General features: G+C 45.1%; 1 protein-coding gene across 11 annotated transcripts in view; it reads right to left on the bottom strand.

Annotated features, from left to right (window-relative positions):
- Nucleotides 1–19,952, bottom strand: part of SOX6 (SRY-box transcription factor 6) — a 425,495-nt gene that overhangs the window by 132,788 nt on the left and 272,755 nt on the right. For all 11 annotated transcript variants that reach the window (XM_069964997.1, XM_069964998.1, XM_069964999.1 and 8 more), the window contains 2 exons: nt 14,803–14,975; nt 1,466–1,534 (listed from right to left, as the gene is read on the bottom strand). In XM_069964997.1, coding sequence (XP_069821098.1) covers nt 1,466–1,534; nt 14,803–14,975 — 242 coding nt within the window. The remainder of the gene's footprint in view (nt 1–1,465; nt 1,535–14,802; nt 14,976–19,952) is intronic.

Below are 19,952 nucleotides of genomic sequence, written 5' to 3'. Positions count from 1 at the left end.
ACCGATCTCTAGTGATGGATAGCCTGTATTCTCAGTGATGTCACCGATCTCTAGTGATGGATAGGCTGTATTCTCAGTGATGTCACTGATCTCTAGTGATGGATAGGCTGTATTCTAAGTGATGTCACTGCTGATCTCTAGTGATGGATGGGCTGTATTCTCAGTGATGTAAGTGCTGATCTCTAGTGATGGATAGGCTGTATTCTCAGTGATGTCACTGATCTCTAGTGATAGATAGGCTGTATTCTCAATGATGTCACTGATCTCTAGTGATGGATAGGCTGTATTCTCAGTGATGTCACTGCTAATCAATAGTGATGGATAGGCTGTATTTTCAGTGATGTCACTGATCTCTAGTGATGGATAGGCTGTATTCTAAGTGATGTCACTGCTGATCTCTAGTGATGGATGGGCTGTATTCTCAGTGATGTAAGTGCTGATCTCTAGTGATGGATAGGCTGTATTCTCAGTGATGTCACTGCTGATCTTTAGTGATGGATAGGCTGTATTCTCAGTGATGTCACTAATCTCTAGTGATGGATAGGCTGTATTCTCAGTGATGTCACTGCTAATCTCTAGTGATGGATAGGCTGTATTCTCAGTGATGTCACTGCTGATCTCTAGTGATGGATAGGCTGTATTCTCAGTGATGTCACCGCTGATCTCTTGTGATGGATAGGCTGTATTCTCAGTGATGTCACTGATCCCTAGTGATGGATAGGCTGTATTCTCAGTGATGTCACCGATCTCTAGTGATGGATAGGCTGTATTCTCAGTGATGTCACCGATCTCTAGTGATGGATAGGCTGTATTCTCAGTGATGTCACCGATCTCTAGTGATGGATAGGCTGTATTCTCAGTGATGTCACCGCTGATCTCTAGTGATGGATAGGCTGTATTCTCAGTGATGTCACCGCTGATCTCTAGTGATGGATAGGCTGTATTCTCAGTGATGTCACCGCTGATCTCTTGTGATGGATAGGCTGTATTCTCAGTGATGTCACTGATCCCTAGTGATGGATAGGCTGTATTCTCAGTGATGTCACCGCTGATCTCTTGTGATGGATAGGCTGTATTCTCAGTGATGTCACTGATCCCTAGTGATGGATAGGCTGTATTCTCAGTGATGTCACTGCTGATCTCTAGTGATGGATAGGCTGTATTCTCAGTGATGTCACTGATCTCTAGTGATGGATAGGCTGTATACTCAGTGATGTCACTGCTGATCTCTAGTGATGGATAGGCTGTATTCTCAGTGATGTCACCGCTGATCTCTTGTGATGGATAGGCTGTATTCTCAGTGATGTCACTGATCCCTAGTGATGGATAGGCTGTGTTATGTCAATATTAGCTTTTATTCACCAACTTTATTCTCACAGCCATAATATCTATATAGTCCAATAAATATAAGTGACTTACCCCCCCTTCCCTCCCACAGACCGGAGCCGTCCGCAGTGACACTGACCTGGATCTGTTGCTGTAGGATGTTGATTTTGTGTTGCTGTTGTAGTAGTTGTTGTTGCTGTCTTGCGATCTGCACAGGTAGAGGAGAGGCAGCCATTAGTCATATTACGGTCACAGTGTACACAGTGTACACGCACCTCCCAACATATATGCCGCGGTTTCTTTAGAACACTCAGCTATTATACATGCACCAGTTGTTGGTTCCTCACATGCCATGAGACCCGCTGCCTCACACCGATGGAATCGCTGGTGAGCGCCCAGATAAATACCCGCTGCAGCCATTTACTACAAGAGTCGAATGGACATGATTATCCGCTGATATATATACATGATTATTAGCTGAGGGGTTATATACACGGCAGGGTGTCACGTCTGTCCTGAAAGGGCAAGTAACCAAACAGTACAGCAGTGATATAAGAGGAGAGGCTGATATCTTATTACAGTACAGCAGTGATATAAGAGGAGAGGCTGATATCTTATTACTGTACAGCAGTGATATAAGAGGAGAGGCTGATATCTTATTACAGTACAGCAGTGATATAAGAGGAGAGGCTGATATCTTATTACAGTACAGCAGTGATATAAGAGTAGAGACTGATATCTTATTAGAGTACAGCAGTGATATAAGAGGAGAGGCTGATATCTTATTACAGTACAGCAGTGATATAAGAGGAGAGGCTGATATCTTATTACAGTACAGCAGTGATATAAGAGGAGAGGCTGATATCATCTTAGTTCATATATGTGGCTTTGGTGTTGCTGGCATCTCTTGCTCTCTCGTTCGCCGGTTCTTACGTGTTGGCGTCCTGTAATCGGTTATTACAGATTTGGCTTATGTCCACCTGTCTATCAGGAGTTGTAGAGATGGAGCCGCCGCTGCTGCCGCTGATCTCTCACTACATTATTCATTGTATAATTGATGTCACATCTGGTGTGTGATAACCGGTTACTGCCCCGCCACCTGACAGGACTGCCTTGCAGGGAGGGGACAGCAGGCACTGCTCTCATAATGTCAGCCAGGTGTACCACCGCCCTCTGTCCGTCTCTTCATTGGATAATGACCTGGGATTGGTTGCTATGTGCCACTAATAGGGATTTTAAAACACTTCAGATGAATTTACGCCAATAACTAAAGTTCAAAGCGAGGTGAGAACAACCATGAAAGACTCCCGGTCACCTACGGATCATGTTAGGGGCCAAACTGTCCAGTTATAAAAAAAAAACCTATGGAGAACGGGAAAACGGATGCTCACACCTATAGGTGGTAATGACACAGCTGAGTGTGAGAGTCACTGACTGTTTAGAGCTTATACAGTGATGACCACACATCCTCCTTATATCACTGCTGTACTGTAATAAGATATCAGCCTCCCCTCTTATATCACTACTGTACTGTAATAAGATATCAGCCTCTCCTCTTATATCACTGCTGTACTGTAATAAAATATCAGCCTCTCCTCTTATATCACTGCTGTACTGTAATAAGATATAAGCCCCTCCTCTTATATCACTGCTGTACTGTAATAAGATGGTATCAGCCTCTCCTCTTATATCACTGCTGTACTGTAATAAGATATCAGCCTCTCCTCTTAAATCACTGCTGTACTGTAATAAGATATAAGCCCCTCCTCTTATATCACTGCTGTACTGTAATAAGATGATATCAGCCCCTCCTCTTATATCACTGCTGTACTGTAATAAGGTGATATCAGCCTCTCCTCTTATATCACTGCTGTACTGTAAGATGATATCAGCCTCTCCTCTTATATCACTGCTGTACTGTAATAAGGTGATATCAGCCTCTCCTTAAATCACTGCTGTACTTTAATAAGATATCAGCCTCCCCTCTTATATCACTGCTGTACTGTAATAAGATATCAGCCTCCCCTCTTATATCACTGCTGTACTGTAATAAGATATCAGCCTCCCCTCTTATATCACTGCTGTACTGTAATAAGATATTAGCCTCCCCTTTTTATATCACTGCTGTACTGTAATAAGATATCAGCCTCTCCTCATATATCACTGCTGTACTGTAATAAGATATCAGCCTCTCCTCTTATATCACTGCTGTACTGTAATAAGATATCAGCCTCTCCTCATATATCACTGCTGTACTGTAATAAGATATTAGCCTCCCCTTTTTATATCACTGCTGTACTGTAATAAGATATCAGCCTCTCCTCTTATATCACTGCTGTACTGTAATAAGATATCAGCTTCTCCTCTTATATCACTGCTGTACTGTAATAAGATATCAGCCTTTCCCCTTATATCACTGCTGTACTGTAATAAGATATCAGCCTCTCCTCTTATATCACTGCTGTACTATAATACGATATCAGCCTCTCCTCTTATATCACTGCTGTACTGTAATAAGATATAAGACTCCCATCTTATATCACTGCTGTATTGTAATAAGATGATATCAGCCTCTCCTCTTATATCACTGCTGTACTGTAATAAGATATCAGCCTCTCCTCTTATATCACTGCTGTACTGTAATAAGATATCAGCCTCTCCTCTTATATCACTGCTGTACTGTAATAAGATATCAGCCTCTCCTCTTATATCACTGCTGTACTGTAATAAGATATCAGCCTCTCATCTTATATCACTGCTGTACTGTTATAAGATGATATCAGCCTCTCCTCTTATATCACTGCTGTACTGTAATAAGATATCAGCCTCTCCTCTTATATCACTGCTGTACTGTAATAAGATATCAGCCTCTCATCTTATATCACTGCTGTACTGTTATAAGATGATATCAGCCTCTCCCCTTATATCACTGCTGTACTGTTATAAGATGATATCAGCCTCTCCTCCTATATCACTGCTGTACTGTAATATATCAGCATCTCCTCCTATATCACTGCTGTACTGTAATATATCAGCATCTCCTCTTATATCACTGCTGTACTGTAATAAGATATCAGCCTCTCCCCTTATATCACTGCTGTACTGTAATAAGATGATATCAGCCTCTCCTCTTATATCACTGCTGTACTGTAATAAGATATCAGCCTCTCCCCTTATATCACTGCTGTACTGTAATAAGATATCAGCCTCTCCTCTTATATCACTGCTGTACTGTAATAAGATATCAGCCTCTCCTCTTATATCACTGTTGTACTGTAATAAGATATCACCCTCTCCTCTTATATCACTGCTGTACTGTAATAAGGTATCAGCCTCTCCTCTTATATCACTGCTGTACTGTAATAAGATGATATCAGCCTCTCCTTTTAAATCACTGCTGTACTGTAATAAGATATCAGCCTCTCCTCTTATATCACTGCTGTACTGTAATAAGATATCAGCCTCTACTCTTACATCACTGCTGTACTGTAATAAGATGATATCAGCCTCTCCTCTTATATCACTGCTGTACTGTAATAAGATATCAGCCTCTCCTCTTATATCACTGCTGTACTGTAATAATGGAATATCAGCCTCTCCTCTTATATCACTGCTGTACTGTAATAAGATAACAGCCTCTCCTCTTATATCACTGCTGTACTGTAATAAGATATCAGCCTCTCCTCTTATATTACTGCTGTACTGTAATAAGATATCAGCCTCTCCTCTTATATCACTGCTGTACTGTAATAAGATATCAGCCTCTCCTCATATATCACTGCTGTACTGTAATAAGATGGTATCAGCCTCTCCTCTTATTTCACTGCTGTACTGTAATAAGATGATATCAGCATCTCCTTTTATATCACTGCTGTACTGTAATAAGATATCAGCCTCTCCTCTTATATCACTGCTGTACTGTAATAAGATATCAGCCTCTCCTCTTATATCACTGCTGTACTGTAATAAGATATCAGCCTCTCCTCTTATATCACTGCTGTACTGTAATAAGATATCAGCCTCTCCCCTTATATCACTGCTGTACTGTTATAAGATGATATCAGCCTCTCCTCCTATATCACTGCTGTACTGTAATATATCAGCATCTCCTCTTATATCACTGCTGTACTGTAATATGGGAATATCAGCCTCTCCCCTTATATCACTGCTGTACTGTAATAAGGTATCAGCCTCTCCTCATATATCACTGCTGTACTGTAATAAGATATCAGCCTCTCCTCTTATATCACTGCTGTACTGTAATAAGATATCAGCCTCTCCTCTTATATCACTGCTGTACTGTAATAAGATGATATCAGCCTCTCCTTTTAAATCACTGCTGTACTGTAATAAGATATCAGCCTCTCCTCTTATATCACTGCTGTACTGTAATAAGGGAATATCAGCCTCTCCTCTTATATCACTGCTGTACTGTAATAAGATGATATCAGCCTCCTCTTATATCACTGCTGTACTGTAATAAGATATCAGCCTCTCCTCTTATATCACTGCTGTACTGTAATAAGATGTGATATCAGCCTCTCCTCTTATATCACTGCTGTACTGTAATAAGATATCAGCCTCTCCTCTTATATCACTGCTGTACTGTAATAAGATATCAGCCTCTCCTCTTATATCACTGCTGTACTGTAATAAGATATCAGCCTCTCCTCTTATATCACTACTGTACTGTAATAAGATATCAGCCTCTCCTCTTATATCACTGCTGTACTGTAATAAGATATCAGCCTCTCCTCTTATATCACTGCTGTACTGTAATAAGATATCAGCCTCTCCTCTTATATCACTGCTGTACTGTAATAAGATATCAGCCTCTCCTCTTATATAACTGCTGTACTGTAATAAGATAACAGCCTCTCCTCTTATATCTCTGCTGTACTGTAATAAGATATCAGCCTCTCCTCTTATCACTGCTGTACTGTAATAAGATATCAGCCTCTCCTCTTATATCACTGCTGTACTGTAATAAGATATCAGCCTCTCCTCATATATCACTGCTGTACTGTAATAAGATATCAGCCTCTCCTCTTATATCACTGCTGTACTGTAATAAGATATCAGCCTCTCCTCTTATATCACTGCTGTACTGTAATAAGATATCAGCCTCTCCTCTTATATCACTGCTGTACTGTAATAAGATATCAGCCTCTCCTCTTATATCACTGCTGTACTGTAATAAGATATCAGCCTCTCCTCTTATATCACTGCTGTACTGTAATAAGATATCAGCCTCTCCTCTTATATCACTGCTGTACTGTAATAAGATGATATCAGCCTCTCCTCTTATATCACTGCTGTATTGTAATAAGATGTGATAGCAGCTTCTCCTCTTATATCACTGCTGTACTGTAATAAGATATCAGCCTCTCCTCTTATATCACTGCTGTACTGTAATAAGATATCAGCTTCTCCTCTTATATCACTGCTGTACTGTAATAAGATGATATCAGCATCTCCTTTTATATCACTGCTGTACTGTAATAAGATATCAGCCTCTCCTCTTATATCACTGCTGTACTGTAATAAGATATCAGCCTCTCCTCTTATATCACTGCTGTACTGTAATAAGATGATATCAGCCTCTCCTCTTATATCACTACTGTACTGTAATAAGATGATATCAGCATCTCCTCTTATATCACTGCTGTATTGTAATAAGATGTGATAGCAGCTTCTCCTCTTATATCACTGCTGTACTGTAATAAGATATCAGCCTCTCCTCTTATATCACTGCTGTACTGTAATAAGGTATCAGCCTCTCCTCATATATCACTGCTGTACTGTAATAAGGTATCAGCCTCTCCTCTTATATCACTGCTGTACTGTAATAAGATAACAGCCTCTCCTCTTATATCACTGCTGTACTGTAATAAGATATCAGCCTCTCCTCTTATCACTGCTGTACTGTAATAAGATATCAGCCTCTCCTCTTATATCACTGCTGTACTGTATTAAGATATCAGCCTCTCCTCATATATCACTGCTGTACTGTAATAAGATATCAGCCTCTCCTCTTATATCACTGCTGTACTGTAATAAGATATCAGCCTCTCCTCTTATATCACTGCTGTACTGTAATAAGATATCAGCCTCTCCTCTTATATCACTGCTGTACTGTAATAAGGTATCAGCCTCTCCTCTTATATCACTGCTGTACTGTAATAAGATATCAGCCTCTCCTCTTATATCACTGCTGTACTGTAATAAGATGATATCAGCATCTCCTCTTATATCACTGCTGTATTGTAATAAGATGTGATAGCAGCTTCTCCTCTTATATTACTGCTGTACTGTAATAAGATATCAGCCTCTCCTCTTATATCACTGCTGTACTGTAATAAGATGATATCAGCCTCTCCTCTTATATCACTGCTGTACTGTAATAAGATATCAGCCTCTCCTCTTATATCACTGCTGTACTGTAATAAGATATCAGCCTCTCCTCTTATATCACTGCTGTACTGTAATAAGATATCAGCCTCTCCTCTTATATCACTGCTGTACTGTAATAAGATATCAGCCTCTCCTCTTATATCACTGCTGTACTGTAATAAGGTATCAGCCTCTCCTCATATATCACTGCTGTACTGTAATAAGGTATCAGCCTCTCCTCTTATATCACTGCTGTACTGTAATAAGATATCAGTCTCTCCTCTTATATCACTGCTGTATTGTAATAAGATATCAGCCTCTCCTCTTATATCACTGCTGTACTGTAATAAGATGATATTAGCCTCTCCTCTTATATCACTGCTGTACTGTAATAAGGTGTGATAGCAGCTTCTCCTCTTATATCACTGCTGTACTGTAATAAGATGATATCAGCCTCTCCTCTTATATCACTGCTGTACTGTAATAAGATATCAGCCTCTCCTCTTATATCACAGCTGTACTGTAATAAGATATCAGCCTCTCCTTATATCACTGCTGTACTATAATAAGATGATATCAGCCTCTCCTCTTATATCACTGCTGTACTGTAATAAGATATCAGCCTCTCCTCTTATATCACTGCTGTACTGTAATAAGATATCAGCCTCTCCTTTTATATCACTGCTGTACGGTAATAAGATATCAGCCTCTCCTCTTATATCACTGCTGTACTGTAATAAGGTATCAGCCTCTCCTCTTATATCACTGCTGTACTGTAATAAGATATCAGCCTCTCCTCTTATATCACTTCTGTACTGTAATAAGGTATCAGCCTCTCCTCTTATATCACTGCTGTACTGTAATAAGATGATATCAGCCTCTCCTCTTATATCACTGCTGTACTGTAATAAGATATCAGCCCCTCCTCTTATATCACTGCTGTACTGTAATAAGATATCAGCCTCTCCTCTTATATCACTTCTGTACTGTAATAAGATATCAGCCTCTCCTCTTATATCACTGCTGTACTGTAATAAGATGATATCAGCCTCTCCTCTTATATCACTGCTGTACTGTAATAAGATATCAGCCTCTCCTCTTATATCACTGCTGTACTGTAATAAGATATCAGCCTCTCCTCTTATATCACTGCTGTACTGTAATAAGATATCAGCCTCTCCTCTTATATCACTGCTGTACTGTAATAAGATATCAGCCTCTCCTCTTATATCACTGCTGTACTGTAATAAGATATCAGCCTCTCCTCTTATATCACTGCTGTACTGTAATAAGATATCAGCCTCTCCTCTTATATCACTGCTGTACTGTAATAAGATATCAGCCTCTCCTCTTATATCACTGCTGTACTGTAATAAGATATCAGCCTCCCCTCTTATATCACTGCTGTACTGTAATAAGATATCAGCCTCTCCTCTTATATCACTGCTGTACTGTAATAAGATATCAGCCTCTCCTCTTATATTACTGCTGTACTGTAATAAGACGGGACGGATATTAGTGGCTCCTCTTATATTACTGCTGCAGTGTAATAAGATGGGACGGATATCACTGCAGTTCTGTAATAAGATATCAGCCTCTCCTCAGCTCTGTGTTGTGCTCTTTCATGTATAGTTATATTGGATTTTGTGAATAAGCACTACACATAAGGGTAGTCGCCTTCTCCGCCCCTGATCACAACCTCTCTCCCCGGCCATCGCCTGCTCCGCCCCTGACCACGACCTCTGTCCCTGGTTACAGCCTCTGCCGTCCCAATCACGACCTCTGTCCCGGCCACTGCCTCTGCCCCAATCACGACCTCTCTCCCGGCCGCTGCCTCTGCCCCAATCACGACCTCTGACCACAGCCGCCTCATCCGTCCCTGATCACAACCTCTGTCCGCGGCCGCCGTCTCCTCCCCTGGTCACGACCTCTGCCCCCGACCACCTCCTCCTCCGCCCTTGATTACGACCACTAACCCTAACCACCTCCTCCTCTGCCCCTGATCACGACCTCTGCCTCAGACCGCCTCCTCCTCCGCCCTTGATCCCGACCACTGACCCTGACCACCTTCTCCTCTGCCCCTGATCACGACCTCTGTCCCCGACCGCCTCCTCCTCCGCCCCTGATCACGACCTCTGCCCCAGACCGCCTCCTCCTCCGCCCTTGATCCCAACCACTGACCCTGACCACCTCCTCCTCTGCCCCTGATGATAACCTCTGTCCCCGACTGCCTCCTCCTCCGCCCCTGATCACGACCTCTGCCCCAGACCGCCTCCTCCTCCGCCCTTGATCACGACCACTGATCCTGACCACCTTCTCCTCTGCCCCTGATCACGACCTCTGTCCCCGACCGCCTCCTCCTCCGCCCCTGATCACGACCTCTGCCCCAGACCGCCTCCTCCTCCGCCCTTGATCCCAACCACTGACCCTGACCACCTCCTCCTCTGCCCCTGATGATAACCTCTGTCCCCGACTGCCTCCTCCTCCGCCCCTGATCACGACCTCTGCCCCAGACCGCCTCCTCCTCTGCCCTTGATCACGACCACTGACCCTCTCCTCCTCTGCCCCTGATGACTACCTCTGTCCCCGACTGCCTCCTCCTCCACCCCTGATCACGACCTCTGTCCCCGACCGCCTCCTCCTCTGCCCCTGATCACGACCTCTGTCCCCGACCGCGTTTCATCTGCTTGTTATTTGCTGCAGGATGGCGACATTCTCGCTTCATTGAGCAGAACAACCGAGTTCTAAGTGTCATTTAATTTTCATTTTGAGATATAATTACGGAGCGTTCGCGGTGAGATATCTCTCGTCTGCAAATGTGTCAGGATTAATTTGTGCCGGCGTATTCACAAGTGTCAATAGTTAATTACCGGCTCGTCTCCTGGTGCCGGGGCCACATTCTGACTGCGTGGCCCCCTCTATGTCACATGCTCCATTTGGGGATCATCCCCCGCACGTGGCCACGTCCTGCCGCCCCGTTCTAGGCCTATCTCATTACAGGCAGCCGAGCGTGCCCCGCACTCACACACTTTTAGATTAAAGGATAATGTGGGAGCCTCATACATGCACATTAATCTGGGGCCGTGTGATGTGGGGCTCAGGGGCCCACTGTTTGCCAGCATTGTTGTTACGAATAGCGGTATTGCGGGACGCTTGGCGCACAAATTAAATCTGATCTCTATATATTTTGTCTCCCCTGGTGATGGTGGAACGTTCACTGATCTGCGGCTCCACCAAGTTCCGAGAGATGAAAGAAAGAGAGAAAAAAACAAGCAGAAATAATGGAATGATTGACGCCGGCGGAACGGCGGCCTCATTTATATATTAACCCCCTGTGACAGGGCTGGTGAGGGGTCTGTATACAGGGCTGGTGAGGGGTCTGTATACAGGGCTGGTGAGGGGTCTGTATACAGGGCTGCTGACTGGTCTGTATACAGGGCTGCTGAGGGGTCTGTATAAAGGGCTGGTGAGGGGTCTGTATACAGGGCTGGTGAGGGGTCTGTATACAGGGCTGGTGAGGGGTCTGTATACAGGGCTGGTGAGGGGTCTGTATACAGGGCTGCTGACTGGTCTGTATACAGGGCTGGTGAGGGGTCTGTATACAGGGCTGGAGAGGGGTCTGTATACAAGGCTGGTGAGGGGTCTGTATACAGGGCTGGTGAGGAGTCTGTATACAGGGCTGCTGAGGGGTCTGTATACAGGGCTGGAGAGGGGTCTGTATACAGGGCTGCTGAGGGGTCTGTATACAGGGCTGCTGACTGGTCTGTATACAGGGCTGGTGAGGGGTCTGTATACAGGGCTGGTGAGGGGTCTGTATACAGGGCTGGAGAGGGGTCTGTATACAGGGCTGCTGAGGGGTCTGTATACAGGGCTGGTGAGGGGTCTGTATACAGGGCTGGTGACTGGTCTGTATACAGGGCTGGTGAGGGGTCTGTATACAGGGCTGGTGAGGGGTCTGTATACAGGGCTGGAGAGGGGTCTGTATACAGGGCTGGTGAGGGGTCTGTATACAGGGCTGGTGAGGGGTCTGTATACAGGGCTGGTGAGGGGTCTGTATACAGGGCTGGAGAGGGGTCTGTATACAGGGCTGGTGAGGGGTCTGTATACAGGGCTGGTGAGGGGTCTGTATACAGGGCTGCTGAGGGGTCTGTATACAGGGCTGGTGAGGGGTCTGTATACAGGGCTGGTGAGGGGTCTGTATACAGGGCTGCTGACTGGTCTGTATACAGGGCTGGTGAGGGGTCTGTATACAGGGCTGGTGAGGGGTCTGTATACAGGGCTGCTGAGGGGTCTGTATACAGGGCTGGTGAGGGGTCTGTATACAGGGCTGGTGAGGGGTCTGTATACAGGGCTGGTGAGGGGTCTGTATACAGGGCTGCTGACTGGTCTGTATACAGGGCTGGTGAGGGGTCTGTATACAGGGCTGGTGAGGGGTCTGTATACAGGGCTGCTGACTGGTCTGTATACAGGGCTGGTGAGGGGTCTGTATACAGGGCTGGAGAGGGGTCTGTATACAGGGCTGGTGAGGGGTCTGTATACAGGGCTGCTGAGGGGTCTGTATACAGGGCTGGTGAGGGGTCTGTATACAGGGCTGCTGACTGGTCTGTATACAGGGCTGCTGACTGGTCTGTATACAGGGCTGCTGAGGGGTCTGTATACAGGGATGCTGACTGGTCTGTATACAGGGCTGCTGACTGGTCTGTATACAGGGCTGGTGAGGGGTCTGTATACAGGGCTGCTGAGGGGTCTGTATACAGGGCTGGTGAGGGGTCTGTATACAGGGCTGCTGAGGGGTCTGAATACAGGGCTGCTGACTGGTCTGTATACAGGGCTGCTGAGGGGTCTGTATACAGGGATGCTGACTGGTCTGTATACAGGGCTGCTGACTGGTCTGTATACAGGGCTGGTGAGGGGTCTGTATACAGGGCTGCTGAGGGGTCTGTATACAGGGCTGGTGAGGGGTCTGTATACAGGGCTGCTGAGGGGTCTGAATACAGGGCTGCTGAGGGGTCTTTATACAGGGCTGCTGAGGGGTCTGAATACAGGGCTGCTGAGGGGTCTGTATACAGGGCTGCTGAGGGGTCTTTATATAGGGCTGCTGAGGGGTCTGTATACAGGGCTGGAGAGGGGTCTGTATACAGGGCTGGTGAGGGGTCTGTATACAGGGCTGGTGAGGGGTCTGTATACAGGGCTGCTGAGGGGTCTGAATACAGGGCTGCTGAGGGGTCTTTATACAGGGCTGCTGAGGGGTCTGAATACAGGGCTGCTGAGGGGTCTGTATACAGGGCTGCTGAGGGGTCTTTATATAGGGCTGCTGAGGGGTCTGTATACAGGGCTGGAGAGGGGTCTGTATACAGGGCTGGTGAGGGGTCTGTATACAGGGCTGGTGAGGGGTCTGTATACAGGGCTGCTGAGGGGTCTGTATACAGGGCTGGTGAGGGGTCTGTATACAGGGCTGCTGACTGGTCTGTATACAGGGCTGCTGACTGGTCTGTATACAGGGCTGCTGAGGGGTCTGTATACAGGGATGCTGACTGGTCTGTATACAGGGCTGCTGACTGGTCTGTATACAGGGCTGGCGAGGGGTCTGAATACAGGGCTGGTGAGGGGTCTGTATACAGGGCTGGTGAGGGGTCTGTATACAGGGCTGCTGAGGGGTCTGTATACAGGGCTGCTGACTGGTCTGTATACAGGGCTGGTGAGGGGTCTGAATACAGGGCTGCTGACTGGTCTGTATACAGGGCTGGTGAGGGGTCTTTATACAGGGCTGGTGAGGGGTCTGTATACAGGGCTGCTGAGGGGTCTGTATACAGGGCTGCTGAGGGGTCTGTATACAGGGCTGCTGAGGGGTCTGTATACAGGGCTGGTGAGGGGTCTGTATACAGGGCTGGTGAGGGGTCTGTATACAGGGCTGGTGAGGGGTCTGTATACAGGGCTGGTGAGGGGTCTGTATACAGGGCTGCTGAGGGGTCTGAATACAGGGCTGCTGAGGGGTCTTTATATAGGGCTGCTGAGGGGTCTGAATACAGGGCTGCTGAGGGGTCTGAATACAGGGCTGCTGAGGGGTCTGAATACAGGGCTGCTGACTGGTCTGTATACAGGGCTGCTGACTGGTCTGTATACAGGGCTGCTGAGGGGTCTGTATACAGGGCTGCTGACTGGTCTGTATACAGGGCTGCTGAGGGGTCTGAATACAGGGCTGCTGAGGGGTCTTTATACAGGGCTGCTGAGGGGTCTGAATACAGGGCTGCTGAGGGGTCTGTATACAGGGCTGCTGAGGGGTCTGAATACAGGGCTGCTGAGTGGTCTGTATACAGGGCTGCTGAGGGGTCTTTATATAGGGCTGCTGAGGGGTCTGAATAAAGGGCTGCTGAGGGGTCTGTATACAGGGCTGCTGAGGGGTCTGAATACAGGGCTGCTGACTGGTCTGTATACAGGGCTGCTGAGGGGTCTGAATACAGGGCTGCTGACTGGTCTGTATACAGGGCTGCTGACTGGTCTGTATACAGGGCTGGTGAGGGGTCTGAATACAGGGCTGCTGAGGGGTCTGAATACAGGGCTGCTGAGGGGTCTGTATACAGGGCTGCTGAGGGGTCTGTATACAGGACAAAAACGGCAACAACGGCCATACTTTTCACGTTGTGGAACACTGCCTCTCCTTCTATGAATCCTGGCCGGAGCGTATACATATTGTATACGCTCCAGCCAGGATCCTGTGCAGCGCCGCAAATAACTGACATGTCAGTTTTCTGCAGCCGCAATTCGATGAAATGCGGCCGTAGGAAACCCTGTCAGTTCACGCAAAGAAGCGAGCGTCTCCGGACACTTGCTTCATTGTGTGCTGTGGGAGGTTCTGATGCATCAGAACCCTGCGGCCAAAAGATCATCCGGCCAGTACTGCAGTACCGGCCGGGATGATCTGTGCAGAGGCCGGCCGTTTCGTGAAACATCCGGGGTCACGGAACGGCCGGTCTCTCACGTTGTGTGAAAATTGCCTTACACTGTATATGAGACAATACAGGGGGGGTCATGTGACTCCTGTACTACACTGTATACGGGCTTGGTCATATCGGGGTCGCTCACCTGTTCTTGTTGCTGTCGCGCCAAGTCCATCTGCTGTCGCTGCTTTTCTATCTGGGAAGCTGCGAGTTTCTTCTGCTCGTCGTGTGCGGCCAGGAGCTGCTCCCGGAGGCTGATCAGCTGCGTTATCATGGTGGAGAGCTGCCGCTCCTTCTCTGCTAGACTTTCTGGGGTTCCTGCACAAAACAGACAACATCCGAAAAAGCTAAATATTCATATACTGTATGTCCGATAAATACATGGGAATTATCAATACTAAGTTAGGCTGGGTTCACACACAGTATATTTCAGGCAGTATTTGGTCCTCATGTCAGGTCCTCGTAGCAACCAAAACCAGGATTACAAACACAGAAAGGCTCTGATCACACAATGGTGAAATTGAGTGGATGGCCGCCATATAATGGTAAATAACGGCCATTATTTCAATATAACAGCCGTTGTTTTAAGATAACAGCAAATATTTGCCATTATATGGCGGCCATCCACTCAATTACACCATTATGTGACCAGATCCTTTCTGTGTTTTCAATCCACTCCTGGTTTTGGTTGCTATGAGGACCTGACTTGAGGACCAAATACTGCCTGAAATATACTGTGTGTGAACCCAGCCCTATACTGTATAATATATCTGATATCTGGAGAGCGGTGATGTCACTGCTGTATAATATATCTGATATCTGGAGAGCGGGGATGTCACTGCTGTATAATATATCTAATATCTGGAGAGCGGTGATGTCACTGCTGTATAATATATCTGATATCTGGAGAGCGGTGATGTCACTGCTGTATGATATATCTGATATCTGGAGAGCGGTGATGTCACTGCTGTATAATATATCTGATATCTGGAGAGCGGTGATGTCACCTCCTGTATAATATATCTGATATCTGGAGAGCGGTGATGTCACTGCTGTATAATATATCTCATATCTGGAGAGCGGTGATGTCACTGCTGTATAATATAGCTGATATCTGGGGAGCGGTGATGTCACTGCTGTATAATATAGCTGATATCTGGAGAGCGGTGATGTCACTGCTGTATAATATATCTGATATCTGGAGAGCGGTGATGTCACTGCTGTATAATATATCTGATATCTGGAGAGCGGTGATGTCACTGCTGTATAATATATCTGATATCTGGAGAGCGGTGATGTCACTGCTGTATAATATATCTGATATCTGGAGAGCGGTGATGTCACTGCTGTATAATATATCTCATATCTGGAGAGCGATGATGTCACTGCTGTATAATATATCTGATATCTGGAGAGCGGTGATGTCACCTCCTGTATAATATAGCTGATATCTGGAGAGCGGTGATGTCACTGCTGTATAATATATCTGATATCTGGAGAGCGGTGATGTCACTGCTGTATAATATATCTGATATCTGGAGAGCAGTGATGTCACTGCTGTATAATATAGCTGATATCTGGAGAGCGGTGATGTCACTGCTGTATAATATATCTGATATCTGGAGAGCAGTGATGTCACTGCTGTATAATATAGCTGATATCTGGAGAGCGGTGATGTCACTGCTGTATAATATAGCTGATATCTGGAGAGCGGTGATGTCACTGCTGTATAATATATCTGATATCTGGAGAGCGGTGATGTCACTGCTGTATAATATATCTGATATCTGGAGAGCGGTGATGTCACCTCCTGTATAATATATCTGATATCTGGAGAGCGGTGATGTCACCTCCTGTATGATATATCTGATATCTGGAGAGCGGTGATGTCACTGCTGTATAATATAGCTGATATCTGGAGAGCGGTGATGTCACTCCTGTATAATATAGCTGATATCTGGAGAGCGGTGATGTCACTGCTGTATAATATAACTGATATCTGGAGAGCAGTGATGTCACTGCTGTATAATATAGCTGATATCTGGAGAGCGGTGATGTCACCTCCTGTATGATATATCTGATATCTGGAGAGCGGTGATGTCACTGCTGTATAATATATCTGATATCTGGAGAGCGGTGATGTCACCTCCTGTATAATATATCTGATATCTGGAGAGCGGTGATGTCACCTCCTGTATGATATATCTGATATCTGGAGAGCGGTGATGTCACTGCTGTATAATATAGCTGATATCTGGAGAGCGGTGATGTCACTCCTGTATAATATAGCTGATATCTGGAGAGCGGTGATGTCACTGCTGTATAATATAACTGATATCTGGAGAGCGGTGATGTCACTGCTGTATAATATATCTCATATCTGGAGAGCGGTGATGTCACTGCTGTATAATATAGCTGATATCTGGGGAGCGGTGATGTCACTGCTGTATAATATAGCTGATATCTGGAGAGCGGTGATGTCACTGCTGTATAATATAGCTGATATCTGGAGAGCGGTGATGTCACTGCTGTATAATATATCTGATATCTGGAGAGCGGTGATGTCACTGCTGTATAATATATCTCATATCTGGAGAGCGATGATGTCACTGCTGTATAATATATCTGATATCTGGAGAGCGGTGATGTCACCTCCTGTATAATATATCTCATATCTGGAGAGCGGTGATGTCACTGCTGTATAATATAGCTGATATCTGGAGAGCGGTGATGTCACTGCTGTATAATATATCTGATATCTGGAGAGCGGTGATGTCACTGCTGTATAATATATCTGATATCTGGAGAGCAGTGATGTCACTGCTGTATAATATAGCTGATATCTGGAGAGCGGTGATGTCACTGCTGTATAATATATCTGATATCTGGAGAGCAGTGATGTCACTGCTGTATAATATAGCTGATATCTGGAGAGCGGTGATGTCACTGCTGTATAATATAGCTGATATCTGGAGAGCGGTGATGTCACTGCTGTATAATATATCTGATATCTGGAGAGCGGTGATGTCACTGCTGTATAATATATCTGATATCTGGAGAGCGGTGATGTCACCTCCTGTATAATATATCTGATATCTGGAGAGCGGTGATGTCACCTCCTGTATGATATATCTGATATCTGGAGAGCGGTGATGTCACTGCTGTATAATATAGCTGATATCTGGAGAGCGGTGATGTCACTCCTGTATAATATAGCTGATATCTGGAGAGCGGTGATGTCACTGCTGTATAATATAACTGATATCTGGAGAGCAGTGATGTCACTGCTGTATAATATAGCTGCTATCTGGAGAGCGGTGATGTCACTGCTGTATAATATATCTGATATCTGGAGAGCGGTGATGTCACCTCCTGTATAATATATCTGGTATCTGGAGAGCGGTGATGTCACCTCCTGTATAATATAGCTGATATCTGGAGAGCGGTGATGTCACTGCTGTATAATATATCTGATATCTGGAGAGCGGTGATGTCACCTCCTGTATGATATATCTGATATCTGGAGAGCGGTGATGTCACTGCTGTATAATATATCTGATATCTGGAGAGCGGTGATGTCACTGCTGTATAATATAGCTGATATCTGGAGAGCGGTGATGTCACTGCTGTATAATATATCTGATATCTGGAGAGCGGTGATGTCACCTCCTGTATGATATATCTGATATCTGGAGAGCGGTGATGTCACCTCCTGTATAATATATCTGATATCTGGAGAGCGGTGATGTCACTGCTGTATAATATAGCTGATATCTGGAGAGCGGTGATGTCACTGCTGTATAATATAGCTGATATCTGGAGAGCGGTGATGTCACCTCCTGTATGATATATCTGATATCTGGAGAGCGGTGATGTCACTGCTGTATAATATATCTGATATCTGGAGAGCGGTGATGTCACTGCTGTATAATATAGCTGATATCTGGAGAGCGGTGATGTCACCTCCTGTATGATATATCTGATATCTGGAGAGCGGTGATGTCACCTCCTGTATAATATATCTGATATCTGGAGAGTGGTGATGTCACTGCTGTATAATATAGATGATATCTGGAGAGCAGTGATGTCACCTCCTGTATAATATAGCTGATATCTGGAGAGCGGTGATGTCACTGCTGTATAATATGGCTGATATCTGGAGAGCGGTGATGTCACTGCTGTATAATATAGCTGATATCTGGAGAGCGGTGATGTCACTGCTGTATAATATAGCTGATATCTGGAGAGCGGTGATGTCACCTCCTGTATAATATATCTCATATCTGGAGAGCGATGATGTCACTGCTGTATAATATATCTGATATCTGGAGAGCGGTGATGTCACTGCTGTATAATATATCTGATATCTGGAGAGCGGTGATGTCACTGCTGTATAATATATCTGATATCTGGAGAGCGGTGATGTCACTGCTGTATAATATATCTGATATCTGGAGAGCGGTGATGTCACTGCTGTATAATATATCTGATATCTGGAGAGCGGTGATGTCACTGCTGTATAATATAGCTGATATCTGGAGAGCGGTGATGTCACTGCTGTATAATATATCTGATATCTGGAGAGCGGTGATGTCACTGCTGTATAATATATCTGATATCTGGAGAGCGGTGATGTCACTGCTGTATAATATATCTGATATCTGGAGAGCGGTGATGTCACTGCTGTATAATATATCTGATATCTGGAGAGCGGTGATGTCACTGCTGTATAATATATCTGATATCTGGAGAGCGGTGATGTCACTGCTGTATAATATATCTGATATCTGGAGAGCGGTGATGTCACTGCTGTATGATATATCTGGAGAGCGGTGATGTCACCTCCTGTATAATATATCTGATATCTGGAGAGCGGTGATGTCACTGCTGTATAATATATCTGATATCTGGAGAGCGGTGATGTCACTGCTGTATAATATATCTGATATCTGGAGAGCGGTGATGTCACTGCTGTATAATATATCTGATATGTGGAGAGCGGTGATGTCACTGCTGTATAATATATCTGATATCTGGAAAGCGGTGATGTCACTGCTGTATAATATATCTGATATCTGGAGAGCGGTGATGTCACTGCTGTATAATATATCTGATATCTGGAGAGCGGTGATGTCACTGCTGTATAATATATCTGATATCTAGAGAGCGGTGATGTCACTGCTGTATAATATATCTGATATCTGGAGAGCGGTGATGTCACCTCCTGTATGATATATCTGATATCTGGAGAGCGGTGATGTCACTGCTGTATAATATAGCTGATATCTGGAGAGC

Source organism: Dendropsophus ebraccatus, chromosome 4 (genome assembly GCF_027789765.1).
Source record: "Dendropsophus ebraccatus isolate aDenEbr1 chromosome 4, aDenEbr1.pat, whole genome shotgun sequence".
Classification (NCBI taxonomy): domain Eukaryota; kingdom Metazoa; phylum Chordata; class Amphibia; order Anura; family Hylidae; genus Dendropsophus; species Dendropsophus ebraccatus.
The sequence above is the reverse complement of the archived record's forward strand: the minus strand, read 5'-3'. Positions and strand labels throughout refer to the sequence as shown.